General features: G+C 31.4%; 1 protein-coding gene and 2 pseudogenes across 3 annotated transcripts; all 3 read right to left on the bottom strand.

The window, feature by feature from the left end:
- Nucleotides 1-2019: 2019 nt before the first annotated feature.
- On the bottom strand, nucleotides 2020-5567 carry LOC114389609 (annotated as a pseudogene).
- Nucleotides 5568-8267: 2700 nt separating this feature from the next.
- LOC114389611 lies at nucleotides 8268-13662 on the bottom strand (annotated as a pseudogene).
- Nucleotides 13663-16509: 2847 nt separating this feature from the next.
- On the bottom strand, nucleotides 16510-23238 carry LOC114390531 (TMV resistance protein N-like). Of its 3 annotated transcripts, none has more exons than XR_003661945.1 (6): nucleotides 22642-23238; nucleotides 21068-22181; nucleotides 20592-20879; nucleotides 19642-20442; nucleotides 19183-19557; nucleotides 16510-16826 (listed from the first exon to the last, which is right to left on the bottom strand). XR_003661945.1 is itself a non-coding variant. In XM_028351286.1 (5 exons), the coding sequence occupies exons 1-5, from the start codon at nucleotides 23154-23156 to the stop codon at nucleotides 19405-19407; spliced, it is 2871 nt and encodes a 956-aa protein (XP_028207087.1). In that variant the 5' UTR covers nucleotides 23157-23238; the 3' UTR covers nucleotides 19080-19404. The 3 variants fall into 3 exon arrangements, 1 of the variants encoding a protein (XP_028207087.1); XR_003661944.1 differs by having other exon boundaries at nucleotides 16510-17130; XM_028351286.1 differs by lacking the exon at nucleotides 16510-16826 and having other exon boundaries at nucleotides 19080-19557.
- Nucleotides 23239-24630: the final 1392 nt, after the last annotated feature.

Consider the following 24630-nt stretch of genomic DNA (forward strand, 5'->3'; position numbering starts at 1 on the left):
CATCATGGCAAAATTGGCAGCTGCTGATTGGGGCCCACGGCTAGAATTGGGTTGAGGAAGCAAAAAAATAATAAAAAAGAATAAAAAAATAAAATAAATAATAAAATAAATTAAAATAAAAGTAATTTAATAAATAAAAAAATAAGCTTGATCTGTAGATAATTTTTATTTCAATTCAGTCACTATGTCTTTAGTTTTATTTTCTCTCAAATAATTCCATGATATTTATGAGGCACTGTTGCTAAGGCTTTTTTTTTTAAAGGGCTTAAACACTTGAAATGTTGCATACCAATTTCATGGAAATGCTGGTTCCATGAAGGCCAGCGTCAGTCAAGTAGTGGAGTATGAATCACAACAAAGAGAGAAAATGTTAGTCTGTCTTAAAGAAATCATGGTGTTGTAAGCCAACAATTTTATTTTGTCCCGGTGAGTTGTGTGAACTTATTTGTGAGAGAACGTTTGTTTTTAATTTCCCAATTTTGCATCATCCTTAGATTGTTATATTGATTACATGGAATGGAAATGATCAAGGCCATGTTTCTTATTATTTTTAGCCACCTAGCCAAAAAGCCAACCTTTGATGATAAATTATCCCTTGCACCATAATTGAGCCAAATTTGATAATTATTTTTCTATAAAGACCCTAACCATATTTTTTCCTGATATCCATGACCTTGTTTTAAGGTTCTAAGAGAGCATAAGGGTTTTAGTCATGATATACCCCTAATTTGGGGGAGGGTTAGGATAAATATCATCTTAGGAAGGTAAAAACAATGCTCAATAAGGCACCCTCAAATAAAAAAAAGCTAATAAACCCAACGGTGTTTTCTTAAAAAAAGGGCAGAAAATAAATAGGTGCCATTAGTGCTGAGGCTGAAAGACAAATAAACCTAGGTTGAATAAGTGTAAGTTTTTCTAGGATAAATGCTCTCTTATAACCCTAATTTTTGAAATCCTAGAAAAATTATAGATTCTTGATTAGCTAGTAACCAACTCTATCTCCATGTTGCTTATGCTTCCATTACAAGATCGTGGCCAATGCAAGAAGACCCAACTGAAGGGATTTGAAAAATTGCAACTATTAAAAGTGTTGGAGCATTCAAAGCCCGCTCTTATGTTTATTTTTGCTTGTGGACAAGCAAAGCTTTTAATTTAGGGGATTTTGATAACTGCTAAATAAAATATGTTTTTTTATGAAAATAAAGTTAAAATATCTGTAAAAATAATTATTTAGCAGTTATCCATGCTTAATTGTTAGGAATTGATGTTTTTTGTTTATGGCTGCAGATATAAAAAAATGGAGGGATTAAAAGCAAAAGGATGCAAAAAATAAAAAATAAAAAGATGAAGATTTTAGCATCAGGTCCAGCCCAAGACGCACTCAGCGCACAGCACGCGCTAAGCGCGAAAATAGGAACCTGCACTAAGTGAGCAGAGTGCGCTAAGCGCGAGTACGCAGGCCCAAGTCCACTCTAGCAACTATAAAAAGGGAGTCAAGCCAAAGGGAAAAGACACACCAAGTCTTAGAATACTCTCACACATACCCAAAGCCTGAGAACTCTTCTTTAGGGAATTCTCTTCTCTCTCGTCATTTTTTCTATTCCCTTCTTCCATCCCTTCTCCTCCACTAATTCTTATAACTCCATTTCAGTGTATGGTCCTCAATGGCCATGGGAGGCTAAACTCCTAGTTAGGGCCTGTCAGGCCTAAAAAGCCAAAAGATGTATGATGTACTCCATATTTGTCAATGTAACACGTGTTTTCTATCCTATTTTCTTTTCTTATTTATATTTCATGCATTACTCCTCTTTACATTATGTTAGGGGTTAGATGCTCGACAAAGGGTAACTCTTAATAAAAATTAAAGAAAACATGCATGTATCAGTTTTAGGGGTTAGGCGCTCGACAGAGGATAACTTCTAATAGAACAAAAATAAAATATATCATAATAAAATCATAGCTAGACATAGGATGATAATATTATGCCCATGCATTAAAGCACACATCTAGAATCAAAGCTTCACGCATTTTATCTATTGAATCTTTGCAAAGGCATTGGGAGATTGGTAGGTAAAATAGACTTGTCATCATGACGCATCAAGGGCAAGTAATCGAATAGATATGAGTAGGATAAATTCACCTAATTGATAAAGAAAAATCTAAAAATCATAAATCCTAGGTAAATGAGGCATGCTAGGTCCTAACATTCTCATTCTATTGAATTCTCTAATAAATTATTTTGCTTTCTATTATTTTCTCTACCATTAGTTGTTATCTATTACTATTCTTTTACTTATTTTATATCACTTTTTATTTCTTCCCTAACGAATTGAAAATTATACAATAAAAGTACAAAACAAAATTCCTGTGAAATTCGACACTCGGACTTTCGAGTTTTACTACTTGGACATTTGGTGCACTTGCCAAATCATTAACACATGATAACTTGGATCAACTTCTTTTTCCAACTCAAAAGCCTTCCGAGTAAGTAATTGAAGAGCATGTTTCTCATTCAACTCTCTCACCTTATATGTTATTTTAATGTTGTGAAGTGCTAACAAATGTTCGTCCCGAGTGGTGATGATGACTCTAGTGCCACTACCAAACCAATCAAGGCTGCCAATAATCGCTTGTAATTGTGTCTGTTCATCAACATCATCTAGAATCAATAGAACCTTCTTTCCCTTGAGCTTACGCTTTATTATGTGAATTCCTTCTCTCCAATTCGTTAACTTAATTTCTCCAACTGTTTTGGAAAGAATGATGCTTTGGAGATCTTCTAACCCATTTATCTCGTTGGAAGTTCCTCTCACATTTCCAAGAAAGAAAGAAGCTTCAAAATGGCCACCAATGGAATTATAGACTGCGACAGCAAGTGATCTTTTACCCACTTCATCAAGCCCATGGATCCCCACCATGTGGATGACATCATCACGTCCAACATCCAAAAGCAACTTAACTTCGAGCATCGGTGACTCTAGCCTAACCAGGACATCCGAAACATGTAAATGATCACGATTAACCTTGCTAGACACCCATTCAACTATCTCCTTAATGAACTTGTATTCATATTTGTTCCTGTTCAACAAAGAAATTGTGTGAAGTCAGAGTAAACCCATCATGTCCATTTGTTGATATGTATGATGTTTTTTCAAGTTAACAAGTATTTTGATCCTAAGTTACAGAATTCGCTCACTTCACCATAAAATCGCAAATTGGTTCGTGAATACAAATTCACATGACTCATTTTTGAACTAGTTCGTTAAAATTTGTAAGCAAATTCGTGAAGAAGAACTAGAAACGATGGGGAAAATTTGCATATTATAACTCAAACAAAATAAACTACTTTAGAGGTGAGAAGAAAGAATAACAGATACAAAGAGAAGGGACAAAGCTAAGCTCTGCAGCGTGAAGACATAAGATGTGTAAAACAAAGATGAAACCAAAAAAAAGTAAAAGCAAAACTCAAACTGAGATGTCAAAGATTTGAAAAGGAGAAAATTTCCTTTTTTTTAGGATAAATATTCATTTTCATTCTTAAATGTATAGATGCTGACAAATTTATTCTCAAAAATTTGTCAGTGCTCTACATATTTAGTCACGAAAATAATTATTTATTCAAAATATAATTTAATCTTCATATTTTATTTTTAATTGTTGCAAACATGACATTACACTAAACACTTAAAAATAGAAAAACAACCATAAGTTAAAATAAACATAATAATAAGCATAATATTGATTAGTAAACCAAACATGTTTGTTGTTTTGAAATTTCTATTGAAACAACATTAGATAGTGGAAAAATCAAGTTGAGTCTCATTTTTTTTTGTAAGAATTAACTTAATAGTTATGTATTTTTGTTTGAATCTCATATTTTGAGTAAGGTACGGTCATACTAGATTCGTTCTAACCTATGTTTGCTTTTCTAATTTTTTAAAGTTTTTATTGTAATGTTATACTTACAACGATTAAAAAATGGGAGAAGATGAAGATTAAATTATATTAATAGAAATTTTAGATCAATCATGCTTATTAATCAATATTATGTTTATTATTGTATTTGTTCTAACTTATGTTTGTTTTCCTATTTTTTAAGTGTTTATTGAAATGTTATACTTGCAGCGATTAAAAAATAAGAGCAAATGAAGATTAAATTATATTTGGATAAATAATCATTTTTGTCCATAGATGTGTAGAGCTGAATTCTCCTGAATGCGTAGAGCACTAACAAATTTGTCCCTAAATGTGACATGTAGGCTCTCATTAATGGTAAAGAACGAAAGTTAACATATGTATTAATTTGTCTCAATTAAAAAATGACTATTTAACTTTTTATTTTAACAAATAAATAATTATTGAATTCATGGTTTCGGAAACTGTAACTGTTGGTTTCAAAATATATATTATTGTTTAATTTAGTATTAAAGACTAAAAAGAGAAAATATATATTATGGAGATTCTTTATAAAAAAAAGTTATAGAATATATAAATTTGTCCTAATCAGTAAGATCAAATAAACAATAATATTTTAAAAATAATAATAATTTATTATCTTTCCTTAGTCTTATATCTAGGTATAAAAGATAATATTATTTTTTAAATAAACTTAAAATGATAATAAATCTATCGATTAAAGTGCAACTAATAAATTATCTTAATAAAAAATATATCATAAAATTCAAATAAACTATCACAAATAAATAATATTAAGTCCAATTGTCAGTAATATTAATACTTCAAATATTTTATAAGAATTAAAAAATTTTGGCAGCTTATTAATTTATACATTAGAACATATTATAAATTTAAATAGTGTACCGATTGTATATATACATCCCCAAGGACCAGTTATTGGTAAGGCCGCTACTGCGTACCTAAACCCATGTTTCAAACCGGAGCATATTACAATTTATGTGATTATACTTTTATCTCTTTAAAATTTAACATTAAAGTGTGATTAGACAAGTCAAAATTAAAGAATTTAAAATAAAGTAAGTGAGGAAGGGTACCCATCATCTTGGAAATGATAGCCAGAAATGTTAGAAACTTGGTGCAAAGCCATCTTCCAGGTCTGAAGCTTCTCCGTGTTATTAGAGTTCAACTTCTTTTCATGATTAGCTAGTGCTTCTCCAAAACTACCTCTATGGTGTCGGACATCTGAAGGGTTCACTTTATGAAAAACTGGCAAAACCAACACATCATTCTTCTCCTTAGTAAAGTTAAGGATGTGAGTGAGTTCGTTTAAGCAAAAGGAGGAAGATGCGTAGTTCTCAGAGAGCACGATGATGAAAATCTTGGACTTCTCAATTGCCTCCTCAAGTGCTGTGGTGATCGATTTGGTCCCCTTTCTGGAGCTCGTCGTCATCAATGAAGGTGTGAACTCCCCTTTCCCGGTGAACATTGTAGAGATTGCCAGTGAAACCATAACGAGTATCTTCCCCTCGGAAGCTAAGGAACACATCGTAAGAGAATGATCGCACAGCCATCAGAACTTAGAATAAAGGTTTGTATGACTGTAGATGGAGGAGTGTTGGGTCTCCATAGTAATAAAACAAAGCAAACTTATAGCCTTAAGCTTATAGCGTTTCTGTGAAGCTTCATGTCTTTTTTTTTTTTTTTACTATGGCCCTACGATCTCTAGGAAACTTGGTTTTCTACGAAGCTTCATATGTCTTTTTCTTTCACTATGGCTCTACGCACATACTTATCTTCATGAAATAAAATCCAATTTGATTAATTCAAATATACATACCTAGCTACGCATACACAAGATATATTATTTCATTTTCGTTGTTTCTTTCTAAAATAGTCAATTGTTAAACTTTTATTTTTATTTCTTCATTAAGCTTTTGTGTGATAAATACAAGAACACGAATTCACTGATCTTCATATTATTTTTCTAAGGCAATTTTTTGTCCTTTTTAATTTTCTTTGAATTTTTTCTTATATATTTTGTTATTTTTATTTAGTTTTTATGAAGGGTAAATAAAAGTTACAAACACGAATTTATATTTTCTGATGGGGTGGATTAAGAGTGCTTGTTGTTAATAGATCGGATAAGTGCACCAATTTTAAATCCACAAGGATTTCGTTTGTATTGATTCAAATCCAATTTAAATTTAAAAGCAAACTAGAGATAAGTAAATAAAATAATAGATAAATAAGATAGGAGATAAGATAAATATTTAAAAGAAAAATAAAAGATTTAAAGATAAAAATAGAAGATAAAATATTTAAATTAAAAGATGATAAAGATAAAAGAAAATAGAAGATAAAAAAATATAAGATAAGAAAAATAAAAGATAAGATGAAGATAGAATCATAATGCAATGATGTTGGGACCTAGTATGCCAAAACTACTCATAGTATAATAATTGATTTTCTCTATTTTATAAAATTCTTGTTTCCACCCACATCTGCTGAGTTATCTTATCTTTAGTTTCCTGTATTTTTCAATGTGCATTAACCTCTAAACAATATATAGGTGATTAGACCCTAATAACATAAAAGCAAATAGAAGAATAATAGAAACAAAATTGCATTATAAATAGATAATAGGAAAGAATTATATTATAAGAGTTTGGCCTCTAGCTGACTCCCAACAAAAGAGATTTAGTCTTTCATAGCCATAAAAGATTTTACACGTTAGGGGGTTAATGGAAGAAGGTGATGGATGACTAATAACAAGAAAAAGGGAAATGACTAAAGAGAGAGGATTTTCCCTAAGGGATAGACCTTGTGTGTGGGTTGTGTGACTGTGTGTCTTTTCCTTCTGCTTTCTCCTCCTTATATAGGCACTAAATAGCTTACTTATCACGCTGACTTTGCGATTAGTACGGACTTTCGCGCTAAGCGTGCCTTTGGGCTTCTTCGTGAGCATTATGCGCGCTAAAGCCTGTAACGGGCTAAGTCTGGAGTGCATGCTAAGCCCGGAGTGCATGTTAAGCCTCTAACGCGAGCGCCCGATTCTTCCTACTTTTTCTTCAAGGTTTTTTTTCTTTCAGTTTTTACATCAATTTTTCCTCAAAACACTTGAAATCTTTTTTTTTTAATTCTACTAATCACAAATAACAAAGATGTTAATTTCTTCATTATTTCATTAAAAATAATAATAAAGTAAAGAAATTACAATCATTTTTAACAAAAATTGATTATCAAATTAGCTTATATTTCGCAATTATCACTTGGACATGGTTTATTTGCCATGCTTAGAACATGAGATAGCCAAGTCAACATGGAAATTATCAGCACATTGCGAATGTATCATCACTGCTCCTCATTTTTGTCTTAATTTTTAGTGGAAACAAGATAATACAATTTTCCTTCAGAGTCGTGAAATTTTAAAATAAAACCATTTGTGATATTCTCGATCTAGGCCAAAAATAGTGATGAAGATAGTGACTATTTCTCATGATAACAGCTTTGGAAAATAATTTAATAGAAATGCTGAAGGGTAAAGACTTGTTCTTATAGGGTATATAAAAGTCGTGCACTACATGTGTTGTTTAAAGGAGGGGGAAGAGGAGAGATTTTATTCAATGGGAGGAGAAGAATTTTAATAAAGGGTGGTAAATTCATGAGTGTGATTTTACAGTTCATCACTCACAACTCAATGCACACATCTTAATTGATCTAACAATTTAACCCATACTCAAATTATTACTTACACATAGTTCATCACATTTTCATAATCCCAAGACAACACGTTATCATGCCTTTTGCATCATATACATGTTACACAATAATAATATTAATATGTTATGTTCATATGATTAAACTCCTCAAATAATTTCACATAATCATGTCAAAATTAAAAGAATCACAATCATAGGTTAAAAACACGAAAAACGCTCAATTTTTTCAACCAAGTCACATTATGACATCAATTAGCCCGTCAAACACAACAATCTCGTAATTATCATTGTAAAAGAAGAATTACAACACATTATATATTCCAAAATGAACCTCAATTTAATCATTTAAGGATCTCGTTCTAACCCCAATTACGATCAATTAATCTCTTACCTTTTAATCTTAATATTATAAAATCTATAATATCACATAAATTTAATATTTTATATAAAAATTTAATCTGATGAGTAATTACTTAACATCATTTTGAGTCTACAACTGACTCTACATATTAATATTTTTTTATATTTTTCTATGTGAACTTGAAATATTATTTTATTTGTATGATAAATAAATTAAAATAATAAATATGTAACAATTGAAAAAAAATATTAAAAAAAAAAATACTATAATAGAAAAAAGAATCTCATCATTTATTCAAAGTGTTTTCTTTTATCAGCAAGAAATTACAAGTGATAGTTCTCAGTTCCACAAGTGTGACAAAAAACCCATATGCTGTTGCTGCCCTACAAATTGAGTCTCAACAACTTCACTGCCTACTAATCTTTGTTTTTTCCCCAACCGCAACCTCTGAACTACAAATATTTCTTTTTCTAAAAGGATCAGTGAATCGAATATCCCCCATGCTACTTTGCTGTTTCCATACATGGATTCCGTATTCGTCACACGAATCTTCACACACAATCTCTGCACGGTTCCATTCTTTCTCTAATAGTGTTTCATGTAAATTATCTTTCATTTGAAGACGAAAAACAACCGTACAAGGTTTTCCGTCGAAAAAGTAGCTACATAAAGGTTTATGTTTGTATTCATGTCCATTAATGATCACGCTGGGAACTAGATAACTAGAAAATTTCTTAAAATCTGAGTTAACAACGCAAACAGCTATGGCTGGGAATTCATTACGGAACCAGAAAAAAATTGACGGTCCCCGACTCTGGCATTCAAACCACTCTGGAATCTCTACTCTTGGCAAACTAAAGTTGGTGTCTCCAGCCTCGTGCAGTTCCTGTTAGTCATAAATAATTCATCAAGTTTAGTAACATCAAAATACTCTGTCAATGACCAAATTGAAAACATAAAAAACACTACCTGATTCAGCAACATGCTTATACTTGAGGAAGTCAAGGCTGGGCATCCTATTGCAGAGAATTTTTTCAAGTTTGGAGGAATCCCTCTAAATTCTTGAAGATGATTGCAAAAATCCAAAGTAAGGATAGTTAAAAAGCGGCATTCTTTGATGCATTCGGGAATAACTGTGAATTTACTCCATGATAGATCTAAATTGATCACATTTACAAAACATGAGAAAATTAGCGGAAGAAGCTCATCTCCCAGGTCGCAGTTTGCGAAACAAAGAAATTGAATGCTTGAACACGCGACTGAGGTCAATTTCAAAACATCGTCAGGCAGCCTCCATTGCAATTGGGCAGCTTCAACCCGAAACAGTTCTGGCATCATGCAAATATTCGAAATGAAGGTGGCAGCATCAAAGCCTCTTAACCGGTAAGTTTCCTGTCCCAGGTATAACACTTGAAGCCGAGTAAGATTTCGAAATGAAGGTGGGAGTTTTGTTATGGGACAATCAATCAAGCCAAGTTCTGTTATATTTTCCATCTTTCCTAATATTTCAGGAAAACTCTCGAGACTGACACAATACGAAAGTTCAAACCTTTCAAGAGAGGTTAACTTCAACGGTGGAAAACTCTTAAGCTCTCGGCAACCTTCAGCATCCAAGATTTTAAGCTTTTCCAATAAACCAACTGAATGGTGAATTGTAAATAAATTCCGGCACCTTGCAAATGACAATTTTTCCAATTTTGAGAGACAGGACACATCTGGTATCTCTGTTAAACTATCACACATGCTCAAATTTAAACTTGTCAAATTCACGAACTTCTGCAAAGTAAAAAGGAAATAAAAAAAGAGGTAAATCAATAAACAAGAAGTGATTACTAATATAAAATGAAAAAAAAAAAGAACGCATGAATAACCATAAAGTGAACTCATTAAAATACAATATCAATGAAATGAACTCAATACACTTGCCTTTTCAAACAATGGGGCCAACCCGAGTGATGTAAAGCTATTATCGGGCAACTTGCATATAGCAAGTTGCTTTGGGTTAAAATTATGTGGCCAATCCTGTGAAGGACATCTCCACCATTCCAATACTCTTAAAGTATTAGGAAGATGTTTGGGACCTTTGGAAAAACAATCACTCTTGATAATAAGTGTTTTGAGATTTTTCATCTTCTTGAAGGCATCTCCATCCCATTCTACTTCTTCTCCAAATGAGGAAAAATTCATACATATGATTTCAATCTTACTAGTCCCCTTTTAACACAAAAATCACGAATCAGCCACAATACATACATGAACATACATTCGGAGTTTAACATGCTTATTTAGAGAAATGTACATATGATCAAGCAAAAAATACTTGTCACAAGAGCATGTAATAATTCAAAGAGATAGTTCATGTTTAAAGATGAAAAACCAAACCATTCAATGTATCAATCTTACTGACCTTATTTTCTTGTAAAACTTGATTTATATCATCATGGAACCATAACCTACTACGTTTCCAAGGCTCTGTTGGTGATTCTCTTCGGACAATTTCTTTACCCATGTCTTCTATCAAGTTATGTAATCTGATGACCTTATGTAACCGATGAATGTTTATAAGAGATTTTTTAACCAACACCCCAATATGATATTTCATGCAACGACCATAATGAGCATAAAGTATATCTTGGACCTCTGCCAATTCATAATCTTTGAAGCAACAAGCAATATCAAGAAAAATACTTTTCTCATCTTCATTCAAAGCATCATAGCTTACTTTAAGTATTGCATAGATCTTTATATCAGGAATTCTTTCATATCCATTTAGAGCAGATTCCCATTCTTCTATACTTTTTTCAAATAAGTTGGAACCTATTACTTCTAAAGCTAATGGAAGGCCGGAAGCATAAGTTACCGCTCGATTCAAAATATCATGGTAACTTGGATCAACTTCTTTTTCCAACTCAAAAGCCTTCTGAGTAAGTAATTGAAGAGCATGTTTCTCATTCAACTCTTTCACCTTATATGTTATTTTAACATTATGAAGCGCTAACAAATGTTCGTCTCGAGTTGTGATAATGACTCTACTACCACGACCAAACCAATCAGGATTGCCAATAATCGCTTGTAACTGTTTATGTTCATCAACATCATCTAGAATCAAAAGAACCTTTTTTTGCTTGAGCTTATGCTTTATTATGGGAATTCCTTCTCTCCAATTTGTTAACTTAATTTTCTTCTCTCCAACTGTTTTAGAAAGAAGGATGCTTTGGAGATCTTCTAACCCAATTTTATTGGATGTTTCTCTCACATTTGCAAGAAAACAAGAAGCTTCAAATTGGTCAGCAATGGAATTATAGACTGCGACAGCAAGTGTTGTTTTACCCACTGCGGCGAGTCCATGGATCCCCACCATGTGGACAACATCATCAGATTCAATGTCCAGAAGCGACTTTACTTCTAGCACAGGTGACTCTAGCCCAACTAGGACATCCGGAACATGCAAAAAAGCACGATTAAACTTGCTAGACACCGATTCAACTATCTCCTTTATAAACTTGTATTCATATTTGCCCCTGTTCAATAAAGAAATTGTGTGAAGTCATACTAACACCTCATGTCCATTTTTTTATATGTATAATATTTTTTCAAGTTAACAAGTATTTCGATCCCAAGTTACATCCCCAAGTCACAGAATTCGCTCACTTCACCATAAAACTGTGAATTGGCTTGCGCATACCAATTCACGATTCATTTTCGAACTAGTAAACAAATTCTTGAAGAAGAAGAACCAGAAACGATGGGGGAAAATTGCATATCGTAGCTCAAATAAAATAAACCACTTTAGAGGTGAGAAGAAAGAATAACAAAAACAAAAAGAAGGGGCAAAGCTAAGCTTTGCAGCATGAAGACATAAGATGTGAAAACAAAGATGAGACAAAAAAAAAAAAAAAAGTAAAAGCAAAACTCAAACTTAGAAGTCAAAAGATTTGAAAAGGCAAAAGACAAGAGATAGAGAAATTTCCTTCTTTTTATTGGATAAATATTCATTTTCATTTTTGAATATGTAAGACGTTGATAAATTTGTTCCCGAAAGATGCAAATTAAAAAATTTAATCCCAAATAAAAGAAGTACAAAAAATTAACTCCGTTTTCATATTCATGGACGAAAATGATTATTTATTCAAAATATAATTTAATTTTCATCTCCTTATTTTTTAATTGTTCCAAACATAACATTAAAATAAACATTTTAAAAAATAGGAAAACAAACATAAAAATAAGTATAATATTAATTAATAAGCATAATATTGATTATAAATGGAAGAAAATAAAGATTAAATTATATTTTGACTAAACAGTCATTTTTGTCCTTAAATATGTAACACTAACAAATTCATCTTGAATGTGTTATATAGGTTCTTTCATTCGAGAACTAAAATTTAAATTTTTATTTTTTGAAAATGAATTTGTGAACGTTCTACACATTCAGAAACAAAATGATTATTTATCCTTTTTTTAACAAATAAATAATTGTTGAATTGCTGGTTTTGGGAACTATAACCGTTGGTTTCAAAATATTATTTTTTATTTGATATTAAAGACTTAAAAGAGAAAATATTTATTACGGAGATCGTTTATAAAAAAAAGTGATGGATTATATAAATTTGTGCATCTTAACAAAAAAAAATTCTTTTAATTCTTAACCAAATATCTTAAAGACACGTGTATCCAATAAACAATAATATTTTGAAACCAAAAATTATTTATTATCTTTCCTTAGTCTTATATCTAGTTACAAAGATAATATTTTTTTAAAAATAAGCTTAAAATAATAATAAATCTATTGATTAAAGTGTAACTGATAAATTATATTAATAAATTCAAATAAACTATCACAAATAAATAGTATTAATACCAATTGTCAGTAATATTAAGACTTCAAATATTTTATAAGAATTAATTTTTTTTTACAACTTATTAATTTATACATTAGAACATATTATAAATTTAAATAGTGTACCGGTTGCATATATACATCCCCAAGGACCAGTTCTTATTGGCAAGGCCGCCTATTGCGTAACTAAACCCATGTTTCGTACGGGAGCATATTACCATTCATGTGATTATACTTTTATCTCTTTAAAATTGAACATTAAAGTGTGATTAGACAAGTCAAAATTAAAGAATTTAAAATAAAGTAAGCGAGGAGGGTACGTACCCATCATGTTGGAAATGATGGCCAGAAATGTTAGAAACTTGTTGCAGAGCCATCTTCCAGGTCTCAAGCTTCTCCATGTTATTAGAGTTCAACTTCTTTTCATGATTAGCCAGTGCTTCTCCATAACTACCTCTGTGTTTTCGGACAATTGAAGGATTCACTTTATAAAAAACTGGCAAAACCAACCGATCATTCTTTCCCTCAGTAAAGTTAAGGATGTGAGTTAGTTCGTTTAAGCAAAAGGAGGAAGATGCGTAGTTTTCAGAGAGCACGATGATGAAAATCTTGGACTTCTCAATTGCCTCCTCAAGTGCTGTGGTGATTTCGTCCCCTTTTTGGAGCTCGTCGTCATCAATGAAGGTGTGAATTCCCCTTTCCCGAAGGACATTGTAGAGATTGCCCGTGAAACCATAACGAGTATCTTCCCCTCGGAAGCTGAGGAACACATCATAAGAGAATGATCGCACAGCCATCAGAACTTAGAATAAAGATTTGTATGATTTTATATGGAGGAGTGTTGGGTCTCCATAGTAATAAAACAAGCAAACTTTATAGCCTTAAGCTTCTTGCGTTTCTGTGAAGCTTCATATCTCTTTTTTTTTTTTTACTATGGCCCTACGATGTCTACGAAACTTAAAGAGAGTTTTCTATGAAGCTTCATACGTCTTTTTCTTTCACTATTGCCCTACGCTCATACTTAATTGGTATGACAGTGTCGTTGGATTCTTACAGTGGTTATACTAAACTTAAAAAGACTTTTCACTATGGCCCTACGCTCATACTTAATTTGTATGGGTGTGAAACAAGAGGTACATCATATCATACGATAATCTCATCTTTATTGTATTATCATTTCCAGGGAGGTGTTATTTATGGTACGGTCACTGTTATGGCGGTACTTGATAGTTTGATAGTTAGTCAGTGGCTTTGCTTGTGCATTTTGCGTGTTGCCTTACATTGAAGTTTACAGTAATGTTTTATATATGGAGGACTCTTAGTCTGCCAGTGTATTCTGTGTCTTTTTATTACTGTTTTCACTTGAAGTTTCAACATTTCCAATTTTTTTATTTCACATTATTGTTAATTTCTCTTAACTTTCAATTTTTATAGTCTTCTACATTTAAATGTGCTTCGGACTTAGAAATCAATTATGTCTAAAATTTTATTTAAGCCATCGTATTTTTTAATTTTCCCTGCACAAAGGCACAATTCTTAGATTGTTTATTTAGGGCGTGTTTGGATGAATGTTGATAAAATTAATTTTAAATCATAAAGTAATTTTTGATTAACGTGATTTTATATAATTGATTTTAGGTGATTTTTGTTTGGATAACATTATTAGAAAATTAATTTTTAAAGAGAATAATGTTTGAATATTTTTAGTCATAATTAATTTTGAAAGTAAAATTACTAAAATAGACCTTAAGTCTTTGAATACTTATTTGTTATTATAATTTACTATTTTTTTATATACATAAAAATAAATTAAAATTAAATAGATATATAAACTCATATTCATTGTAAAAAATTAAAATTAACATAAATACACAAATATATTTAAATTAAAAAGTACAAATAAGAAACATATATAAAGTCAATCAAATTCAATAATAAATATAATATTAGTTTTTTTTCTTGTACCGTATAATTTAATCTCGAATATAGTCTCGAATATGATCCATCTCTGATGCAGAAACTATGTTTAGAACTTGGGATTGGTCAAAGCTAGTCTCATTGTGATTATTATAATCTACATCAAGAAATATGTCTTCTTCTTCATAGCGTATAAAATCAAAATCCATTTCAACATTCCTTTATGTATAGTCATTATTGCACAAACTATTGGAACTTGTGTTTCAAATTTGTATTTAGGCATATGACATAAAATTGCAAACCTATTCTTCCACACAACAAAAGTTCTTTCTATTGTGCACCTTAAACTTGAGTGATAAAAATTGAAGACCTGATTATCATTTGCAAATCCAGATTTACGTCTAAAACCAGGGAGATAATAACGTTCACATCTATAAAGACCAAGATACCCCATTGGTGTTGGGTAGCTAACATCCACTAAATAATATTTACCTAATAAAACAATTAAAAAAGTGAATAAACATGATATTTTTATTCAAATTATTAATCATGTATATTATGTCTTTAACTGAGAGAACAAGTAAATATAATAATAAATTTTCAACTATCCAAATAAGTAAAGTCTTAAGAAAATATGAATGTCCAACTATAATATAGTCTATCACGAAGTTAAATAATAATATTTTATAATTTCTTGAATCAATTTAGGTTAAATTGAAAGCTAGCTCCTCCTACCTACTTTGAAGTCACAGTTATTTTGAGGATCGAATATGAAATTATAAAATAACATCCAAACATATTGATATAAAATCAAATCAAGTTTGATCAAAATTATCGTGATTCACAGGTTACACCGTCAAACCAAACATGCTTAGTCAAAATTTGATACCGTGATTCTGTTATATAAGCTTAACTTTTTTTTGCTTTTTAATGATACATTTTTTTGGACACACTTGGCAACACCAAGTGGCGAGTTAACAGAAGATTACTTAATGTTGTGGAGTCCCTCTAGGCTGACGGAGGTAACATTGCAGGTCTGACTGATGATAAAGATGTAAGCATAAACAGTAACAACTTTTGAAGATATCTTTACGTAAGTTCTTTTGACTTGTAGGTTCCTATACCAGAGAGGGGCTACCTTTAGTTCTTTTTTTAAAAAAAAAAAGACGTTACTTCAGTCAAAATGAATAATTTATTCAAAAAATTATTTAGGCACAAATATATAATGAAACTACCGGAACTGAATTGAACCAGCTGGATGAGAAAAAATATAAATAGCTAAAGATTTATTGAGATTTATTTCGTACAATGTAACTACATTACTAATTTATTTGCATCATGTTTCCATTCACAGGGACAACTATACTCATTTACACGTTTCCAATTTTATTAATAGCCACTTTAGCCAGTTTATATTTTCACCTGGAGCAAAAACGTTTTAATCACAATACTACACTATTTTATACCTTGTTTTCTCATCACTTTGAAATTTCACTAATATTTTTAATGCTTGACCAACCAAAAGTATGTTAATTTCTTGTTCTTACCAAGGTAGGCTTCTTAGGATTTGCATCATGGAAAAGACCATTGCTTGGAACTGGTCCTCTTGGGATAATCACTATGACAGAGCTCTCTTTCATTATGATGTTTGTTTTACTATTAATTTGGGTAGTTGATATATGATAGGCTGTGTCTCAGAAACCGGCTTCGAAGGCCAGGACTTCCAAAAGAACAAGGAAGAAGAAGAGAAATTATAGGTAAAAGGGCAATATTATTTCACACCTTGCTTGTTATTTACATAAATACTTGTAGTATTCCTAGTAACAGAATTATGTTCATAGGAATGTTACAAAATAACAGAAATTTGTTATACTTGTCTCCTCTGGACAGACAAGCATCAACCAAGCAAGATTACACTGAGATTGCTCTACCAATTCTACCCTCCACCTTAAACGTAGTCTCTGAGGTATGATGGTTTTGAAATTCTCCTATGGGGCTTTACTTCTTTTTGCACCTTGGTTCCATAAGTATGATGTTGTCGTTTTCTCTGTTTCTGATGCTGTGTTTTCTGCTTTTGGTTCCATATCAATATATATAGACACGGTGATATTTATTCAATGCATTTAAAATTATATTGAAAATTCATAATGCATTCAAATATAGTAATCAAATTATAATGCTTATATATTAATCCAGCTTTGTCTCCTTTAAGAGAAGCTCACGTCCACCTTGTCATGCCCTTTGTATTGTGGTTCAACAGTTCAGCTACAGCCTTTGCATGGAGAAGGAAAAAAGAAACACACCTTCAAGCAATAGTTTCTACACTATGTTCTCACAATTTAGCATGTGTTCTTTTGTCCTTTCTACCTCAGCTGCAATTGTATACACATGTTTAGTTAATGTACACTTGCCTCTTCAAAGTTTCTTTTTTTCCTGCTTGAATTACGTGTTGCGTTATTATTATACGTACCAAGGACCGAATCAGACTTGAATCACAGGGTCCCAAATTATAGAAATTAAAATTTATCTTTTTTGTGGAAAAATTAAAATTTATCTAACAAATATATTAACAAAAAATATGATACAAAAAATTCATAATTGTATTTTTCCAAAATGATAAAAGAATATATTATATAAAACCATAGAGTGCTTGAATCAATTGACAAAAAGATTGTCTCAATTTAATCAATGAGTCATAGAAATACAATTTCATTAAATAATTGCTTTTAGTGAAAGATATTTGTGGTTTGTGAAAAAATATATATAATATAAAATATATTTAAATAGAAAACAAAAAAATATATTTTATTATAAAAATATTTAAGATTACAAATGTTTCACATGTTACAAAGAATCATTATAGATTTATAACAAGAATTTGTATATACTTTAACCATAATTTTTTTAAAAATATCTTATTGATTATGTTATAAAAACTTACTCGATTAAAATAAATTATGTTAGTAAAATGCAATGACCAAAACAGAAAAAAGAAGAAAAAAAACAAAAAAGAATATAAAAATAGTAATAGAAGAGAATATTTGTTGATATATGTACTTAAAAATTTAAGCAATCAATTTCTTACATAGTTTTGTAAGTTTATCTCATTCACAGATGTTAATAAATTGTCTTTAATATGTAATTATCAAATCAATATAAAGGAAAAACTAATCAAATCATTTGAATACAAATGTAGTCATTTATAGATTTTAAAATAACAAATGGATTATAAAAAGAAAAATAAATGATACTTAAATATCTTATCTAAAATGAAAAAATGCAATTATCTTCTCAATAAAAACCATAAAAAGGGATACAATATTTTGTAAAAAAATATAAAACAAATAAATATCACTTAAAAGTTAAAAATTAACCGCCATAATTTTAAAATGGTAAGGAATTTATTTAATTGCACGTTTAGGATTTCAAAATTACAATTTTCGGTTAAAGTTGCATAAAACACTAGCTCACTTAATCAATTTGTTAGCCTCAGCAAATTCTCTCTAGACTGCACGGATAAGTTATGAATTCTGTATATGTTTGAAGGAATTTATATTGAAAAATAAAAAATAAAAATCTGGAGCCAAGGCCTCCACTGCGCACTTGGGTCAAGTGCAATACATCGAGTAGCATATAAATTTAAATATTTTACCTAAAAATTCACTCTAATTCATGATTACTTGACACAATTTTATGTGTATTGACACCATGTATTAGTATTTTTTATATTTTTCTATTTGAACTCAAAATATTGTTTTATTTGTATTATAAATAAAATTAAAATAATAAATATATAACAATTGAAAAAAATATAAAAAATACTACAATTTAGAAAAGAATCTCATCATTTCTTACAGAGACAATATTTGCCAACTTTCCTTTTTAAAAGCTTTACAGTATTTTTTTTAACCAAACCAATTTAAAATAATATTTTTTAAAAAGTAATAAAAGATAGAGCTTTCTGGAAAGAGTGAAAGACCAAGGCCGTTCTTCTTTCTTGTTTTCTATGCCTCACGTTTCAAAAGCTCTCTCATCTAAATTAACCTTTCTTTCACTTTGGTTACTCTATCCTACGGAAATGATCAAATATCAATTAAAAAACCCACATATATATATATATATATATATATATATATATATATATATAATTTTATTAATATTTTAATTTTAATTTTTGCTCTCGTATATTTATTAGTATTGGATGGTGATTGGCTATGCAATAGACATTGCTCCATCTGATGTAATTATTTGGTTTTGGATTCATTTGAATAAAATTCCTTTCTTTTAGTTCTTTAAAAGAGTACTGATTCAGAGGAATGTATTAAGAGATTGGAATGCTCGATCTATTTTCATTGAATCCAAAGCAAAATAGAATATCTAAAACCAAACTTGACTAGACAACAAGAATCAGTAGGGCTACTTACAGTGTTGTCTTTTATCAGCCTTGATACCATACAACTCCTCAACTTGATTCCTCTTTCATCCACACGTGTGAGAAAAAACCCATATGTTGTTGCTGCTCTACAAATTGTGTCTCAACAACTTCACTGCCTACTAATCTTTGCTTTTTCCCCAACCGCAATCTCTGAACTACAAATTTTTCTTTTTCTAAAAGGATCAGTTAATCGAATATCCTCCATGCTGCTTTACTCTTTCAATACATGGATTCCGCATTCGTCCCAAGAATCTTCACATACATATGAGTGATAATCGAATATCCTCCATGGTTCCCGACTCTGGCACTCAAACCACTCTGGAATCTTTAGTATTGGTAAACTAAAGTCGACCTCGTGCAGTTCCTGTTAGTCATAAATAATTGATCAAGTTTAGCTAACATTAAAATACTCTGTCAATGACCAAATTGAAAGCATAAAAAACACTACCTGATTCAGTATCATGCCTATGCTTGAGGAAGTCAAAGCTAGGCATCCTAATGCAGAGAATTCTTTCAAGTTTGGAGGAATCCCTCTAATTTCTTGGAGACGATCGCAATAATCCAAAGTAAGGGTAGTTAAAAAGCGGCATTCTTTGATGCATTCGGGAATAACTGTGAATTTACTCCATGATAGATTTAAATTTCTCACGTTTACAAAACATGAGAGAAATAGCGGAAGAAGCTCATCTGACAGTTCCAAAGAAAGAGATTGAATGCTTGAACACACAACTGAGGTCAATTTCAAAACATCGTCAGGCAATAGCTTCCATTGCAAACTGCTAGCTGAAATATCATATAGTTCTGGCATCATGCAGATGTTCGAAATGAGGGTGGCAGCATCAAAGTCCATTAACGGAGCAGTTTCGGGTCCCAGTCTCAACACTTGAAGCCGAGTAAGATTTCGAAATGAAGGTGGGAGTTTTGTTATGGGACATTCAATCAAGTGAAGTTCTGTTATATTTTCCATTTTTCCTAATATTTCAGGAAAACTCTCGAGACTGAAACAATACGAAAGTTCAAGCCATTCGAGAGAGGTCAACTTCAACGGTGGAAAACTCTTAAGCTCTGGGCAAAATTCAGCATCCAAGATTTTAAGCTTTTCCAATAAACCAACTGAATGGTGAATTGTAAATAAATTCGGACACCCTCTAAATGACAAATTTTCCAAATTTGAGAGACAAGATACATCTGGTATCTCTGTTAAACTATCACACTCGTCCAAAATTAAACTTGTCAAATTCACGAGCCTCTGCAATGTAAAAAGGAAATAAAAAAAAGAAGTAAATCAATAAACAAGAAGTGATTATTACTACAAAACGTAAAAAAAAAAAAACACAAATAACCATAAAGTGAACTTATTACAATAGAATATCAATGAAGTGAACTCAATACACTTGCCTTTTCAAATAATGGGGCCAACCCGAGTGATGTAAAGCTACTATCGGGTAACTTGCATATAGCAAGTTGCTTTGGGTTAAAATTATGTGGCCAATCCTGTGAAGGACATCTCCACCATTCCAATACTCTTAAAGTATTAGGAAGATGTTTGGGACCTTTGGAAAAACAATCACTCTTGATAATTAGTGTTTTGAGATTTTTCATCTTCTTGAAGGCATCTCCATCCCATTCTACTTCTTCTCCAAATGAGGAAGAATTCATACATATGATTTCAATCTTTCTAGTCCCCTTTTAACACAAAAATCATGAATCAACCACAATACATGAATATACATTGGGACTTTAACATGCCTATTTAAAGAAATGTACATATTATAAAGCAAAAAATACTTGTGACAAGAGCATGTACTAACTAAAAGAGATAATCCACGTTTAAAGATGAAAGCCAAACCATTCAGTGTATCAATCTTACTTACCTTATTTTCGTGTAAAACTTGATTTATATCCTCATGGGACCATAACCTGCTACGTTTCCCAGGCTCTGTTGGTGATTCTCTTCGGACAATTTCTTTACCCATGTCTTCTATCAAGTCATGTAATCTCATGAGCTTACCCCACCAATGAATGTTTATGAGAGATTTTTTAACCAACACCCCAATATGATATTTCATACAACGACCATAATGAGCATAAAGTATATCTTGGAGCTCTCCCAATTCATAATCTTTGAAGCAACAAGCAATGTCAAGAAAAATACTTTTCTCATCTTCATTCAAAGCATCATAGCTTACTTTAAGTATCATATAGATGCTTTTATCAGGAATTCTTTCATATCCATTTAGAGCAGATTCCCATTCTTCTATACTTTTTTCAAATAAGTTGGAACCTATCACTTCTAAAGCCAACGGAAGGCCTGAAGCATAAGCTACCGCTCGATTCAAAATATCATGGTAACTTGGATCAACTTCTTTTTCCAATTCAAAAGCCTTCTGACTAAGTAATTGAAGAGCATGTTTCTCATTCAACTCTCTCACCTTATATGTTATTTTAACATTGTGAAGTGCTAACAAATGTTCATCTCGAGTGGTGATGATGACTCTACTTCCACCACCAAACCAATCAGGGCTGCCAATAATTGCTTGTAACTGTTTTTGTTCGTCAACATCATCTAGAATCAAAAGAACCTTCTTTTCCTTGAGCTTACGCTTTATTATGTGAATTCCTTCTCTCCAATTTGTTAACTTAATTTTCTTCTCTCCAACTGTTTTAGAAAGAAGGATGCTTTGGAGATGTTGTAATCCCTTTTTGTTGGAAGTTTCTCTCACATTTTCAAGAAAGCAAGAGGCTTCAAAATGGTCAGCAATGGAATTATAGACTGCGACAGCAAGTGTTGTTTTACCCACTCCGCCAAGTCCATGGATCCCCACCATTTGGACGACATCATCAGATCCAACATCCATAAGTGACTTTACTTCTAGCACCGGTGACTCTAGCCCAACCAGGGCATCCGAAACATGTAAAAGATCACGATTAAACTTGTTAGACACCAATTCAACTATCTCCTTAATAAACTTGTATTCATATTTGTCCCTGTTCAATAAAAAAAATTGTTTGAAGTCAGACTAAATACCTCATGTCCATCTGTTGATATGTATGGTGTTTTCTCAAGTTAACAAGTATTTTGATTCTATGTTACAGAATTCGCTCACTTTACCATAAAACCGCGAATTGGTTCGTGCATACCAATTCATGATTGGTTTTCGAACTAGTTCCTTAAAATTTGTAAACAATTCGTGAACAAAAACGATGAGGAAATTTGTATACAGTAACTCAAACAAAATAAATAGTGTACTAGTTTTATACATCCCCAAGGACCAGTTCTTGGTAAGGCCGCGTAATGCGTACCTAAACCCATGTCTCGTACCGGAGCATATTACTATTTATGTGGTTATAATTTGATCTCTTTAAAATTGAACATTAAAGTGTCATTAGACAAGTCAAAATTAAAGAATTTAAAATAAAGTGAGGAAATGATAGCCATGTCTCGTACCCATCATGTTGGAAATGATAGCCAGAAATGTTAGAAACTTGGTGCAGAGCGATCTTCCATGTCTCAAGGTTCTCCATGTTAGTAGAATTCAACTTCTTTTCATGATTAGCCAGTGCTTCTCCAAAACTACCTCTGTGGTGTCGGACATCTGAAGGATCCACTATATAAAAAACTGGCAAAACCAACAGATCATTCTTCCCCTTAGTAAAGTTAAGGATGTGAGTGAGTTCGTTTAAGCAAAAGGAGGAAGATGCGTAGTTTTCAGAGAGCACGATGATGAAAATCTTGGACTTCTCAATTGCTTCCTGAAGTGCTGACGTGATTTGGTCCCCTTTCTGGAGCTCGTCGTCATCAATGAAGGTGTGAATTCCCCTTTCGCGAAGGACATTGTAGAGATTGCCAGTGAAACAATAACGAGTATCTTCCCCTCGGAAGCTGAGGAACACATCGTAAGAGAATGATCGCACAGCCATCAGAATTTTGAATAAAGGTTTGTGTGAGTTTTCGGTCTCCATTCTAATAAAACAAGCAAACTTATATATAGCCTTAATCTTATTGCGTTTCTGTGAAGTTTCATATCTTTTTTTTTTTTTTTTAGTATGACCCTAGGATCTCTACGAAACTTAAAGAGAGTATTCTATGAAGCTTCATATGTTTTTTTCTTTCACTATGGCCCTACGCGTATACTTAATTGGTTTGACAGTGTCGTTGGATGGTTAGGGTGTTGGGTCTCTACGAAACTTAAAATGACTTTTTCATGAAGCTTCACATATTTCTTTAGTAGAAAATGAAGAGTGATGACATTGGGGTGTGGGCTTCTTCTATTAAGCTTCATCATTTTTTATTAAGTTTGTTCAGATCGATACGTCAAGATGACACATGATTGTGAAATAATCATTAAAACATACATCGAATCTTCTAAATTCAATTCTATATTAAAATATCACATATTTATAATTATGAAGAAGAAAATACTCATATCAAAATTATCATTTGAGTTATAAATACTCATAGAAATAAAATCTAATTTGATTAATTCAAATATACATACCTAGCTACGCATACACAATATTATTTCATTTTCGTTGTTTATTTCTAAAATAGTCAATTGTTAAGCCTTTTTTTATTTATTTATTAAGCTTCTGTGGAGGATAAATACAAGAACACAAATTCTCTGATCTTCATATTATTTTTCTAAGGTAATTTTTGTCCCTTTTAATTTTCTTTGATTTTTTTCTTATATATATTTTTTATTTAGTTTTTATGAAGGGTAAATACAAGTTACAAACGCGAATTTATATTTTCCACTGTGGTGGATTAACAGTGCTTGTATCGAACATGGTTTATTTGTCATGCTTAGAACATGAAATAGCCAAGTCAACATGAAAATTATCAGCACATTGCGAATGCATCATCACTATTTCTCATTTTGTCTTAATTTTTAGCGGAGACAATATAATACAATTTTCCTTCAGAGTCGTAAAATTTTAAAATAAAACCATTTGTGATATTCTTGATCTAGGCCAAAAATAGTGACTATTTTTCATGATAACAGCTTTGAAAAATAATTTAATAGAAATGCTAAAGGGTAAAGACTTATTCTTATAGGGTATACGAAAGAAAGTCGTGCACTGCATGTGTTGTTTAAAGGAGAGGGGAGAGATTTTATTCATTGGCAGGAGAAGAATTCTAATAGAGGGGGCTAAGACTTGTTTAATTCATGAGAAGAAAATATGAAACAATATGGTAAATAATCAGTTTTTTATATAAAAAAATATTTTAAGTTGACAGACAAGAAAAAAATTATTTATTGCTCTTGAGGAACTTGATCTCTCCTTTTATATATACAGGGAACACTTTGCTTTGGACACAGGACGTATAAGCAGCTGGAGTTGTAAAAAGTTAAATTTTGTTAAAAGCATTTCTTGTTCGTTGAGCAGTTGTGCCACTTTGCCTCCACAAATGAACAAGGATATATAGATTTATTTT

The sequence above is a fragment of the Glycine soja genome, chromosome 16, assembly GCF_004193775.1.
Source record: "Glycine soja cultivar W05 chromosome 16, ASM419377v2, whole genome shotgun sequence".
NCBI lineage: Eukaryota > Viridiplantae > Streptophyta > Magnoliopsida > Fabales > Fabaceae > Glycine > Glycine soja.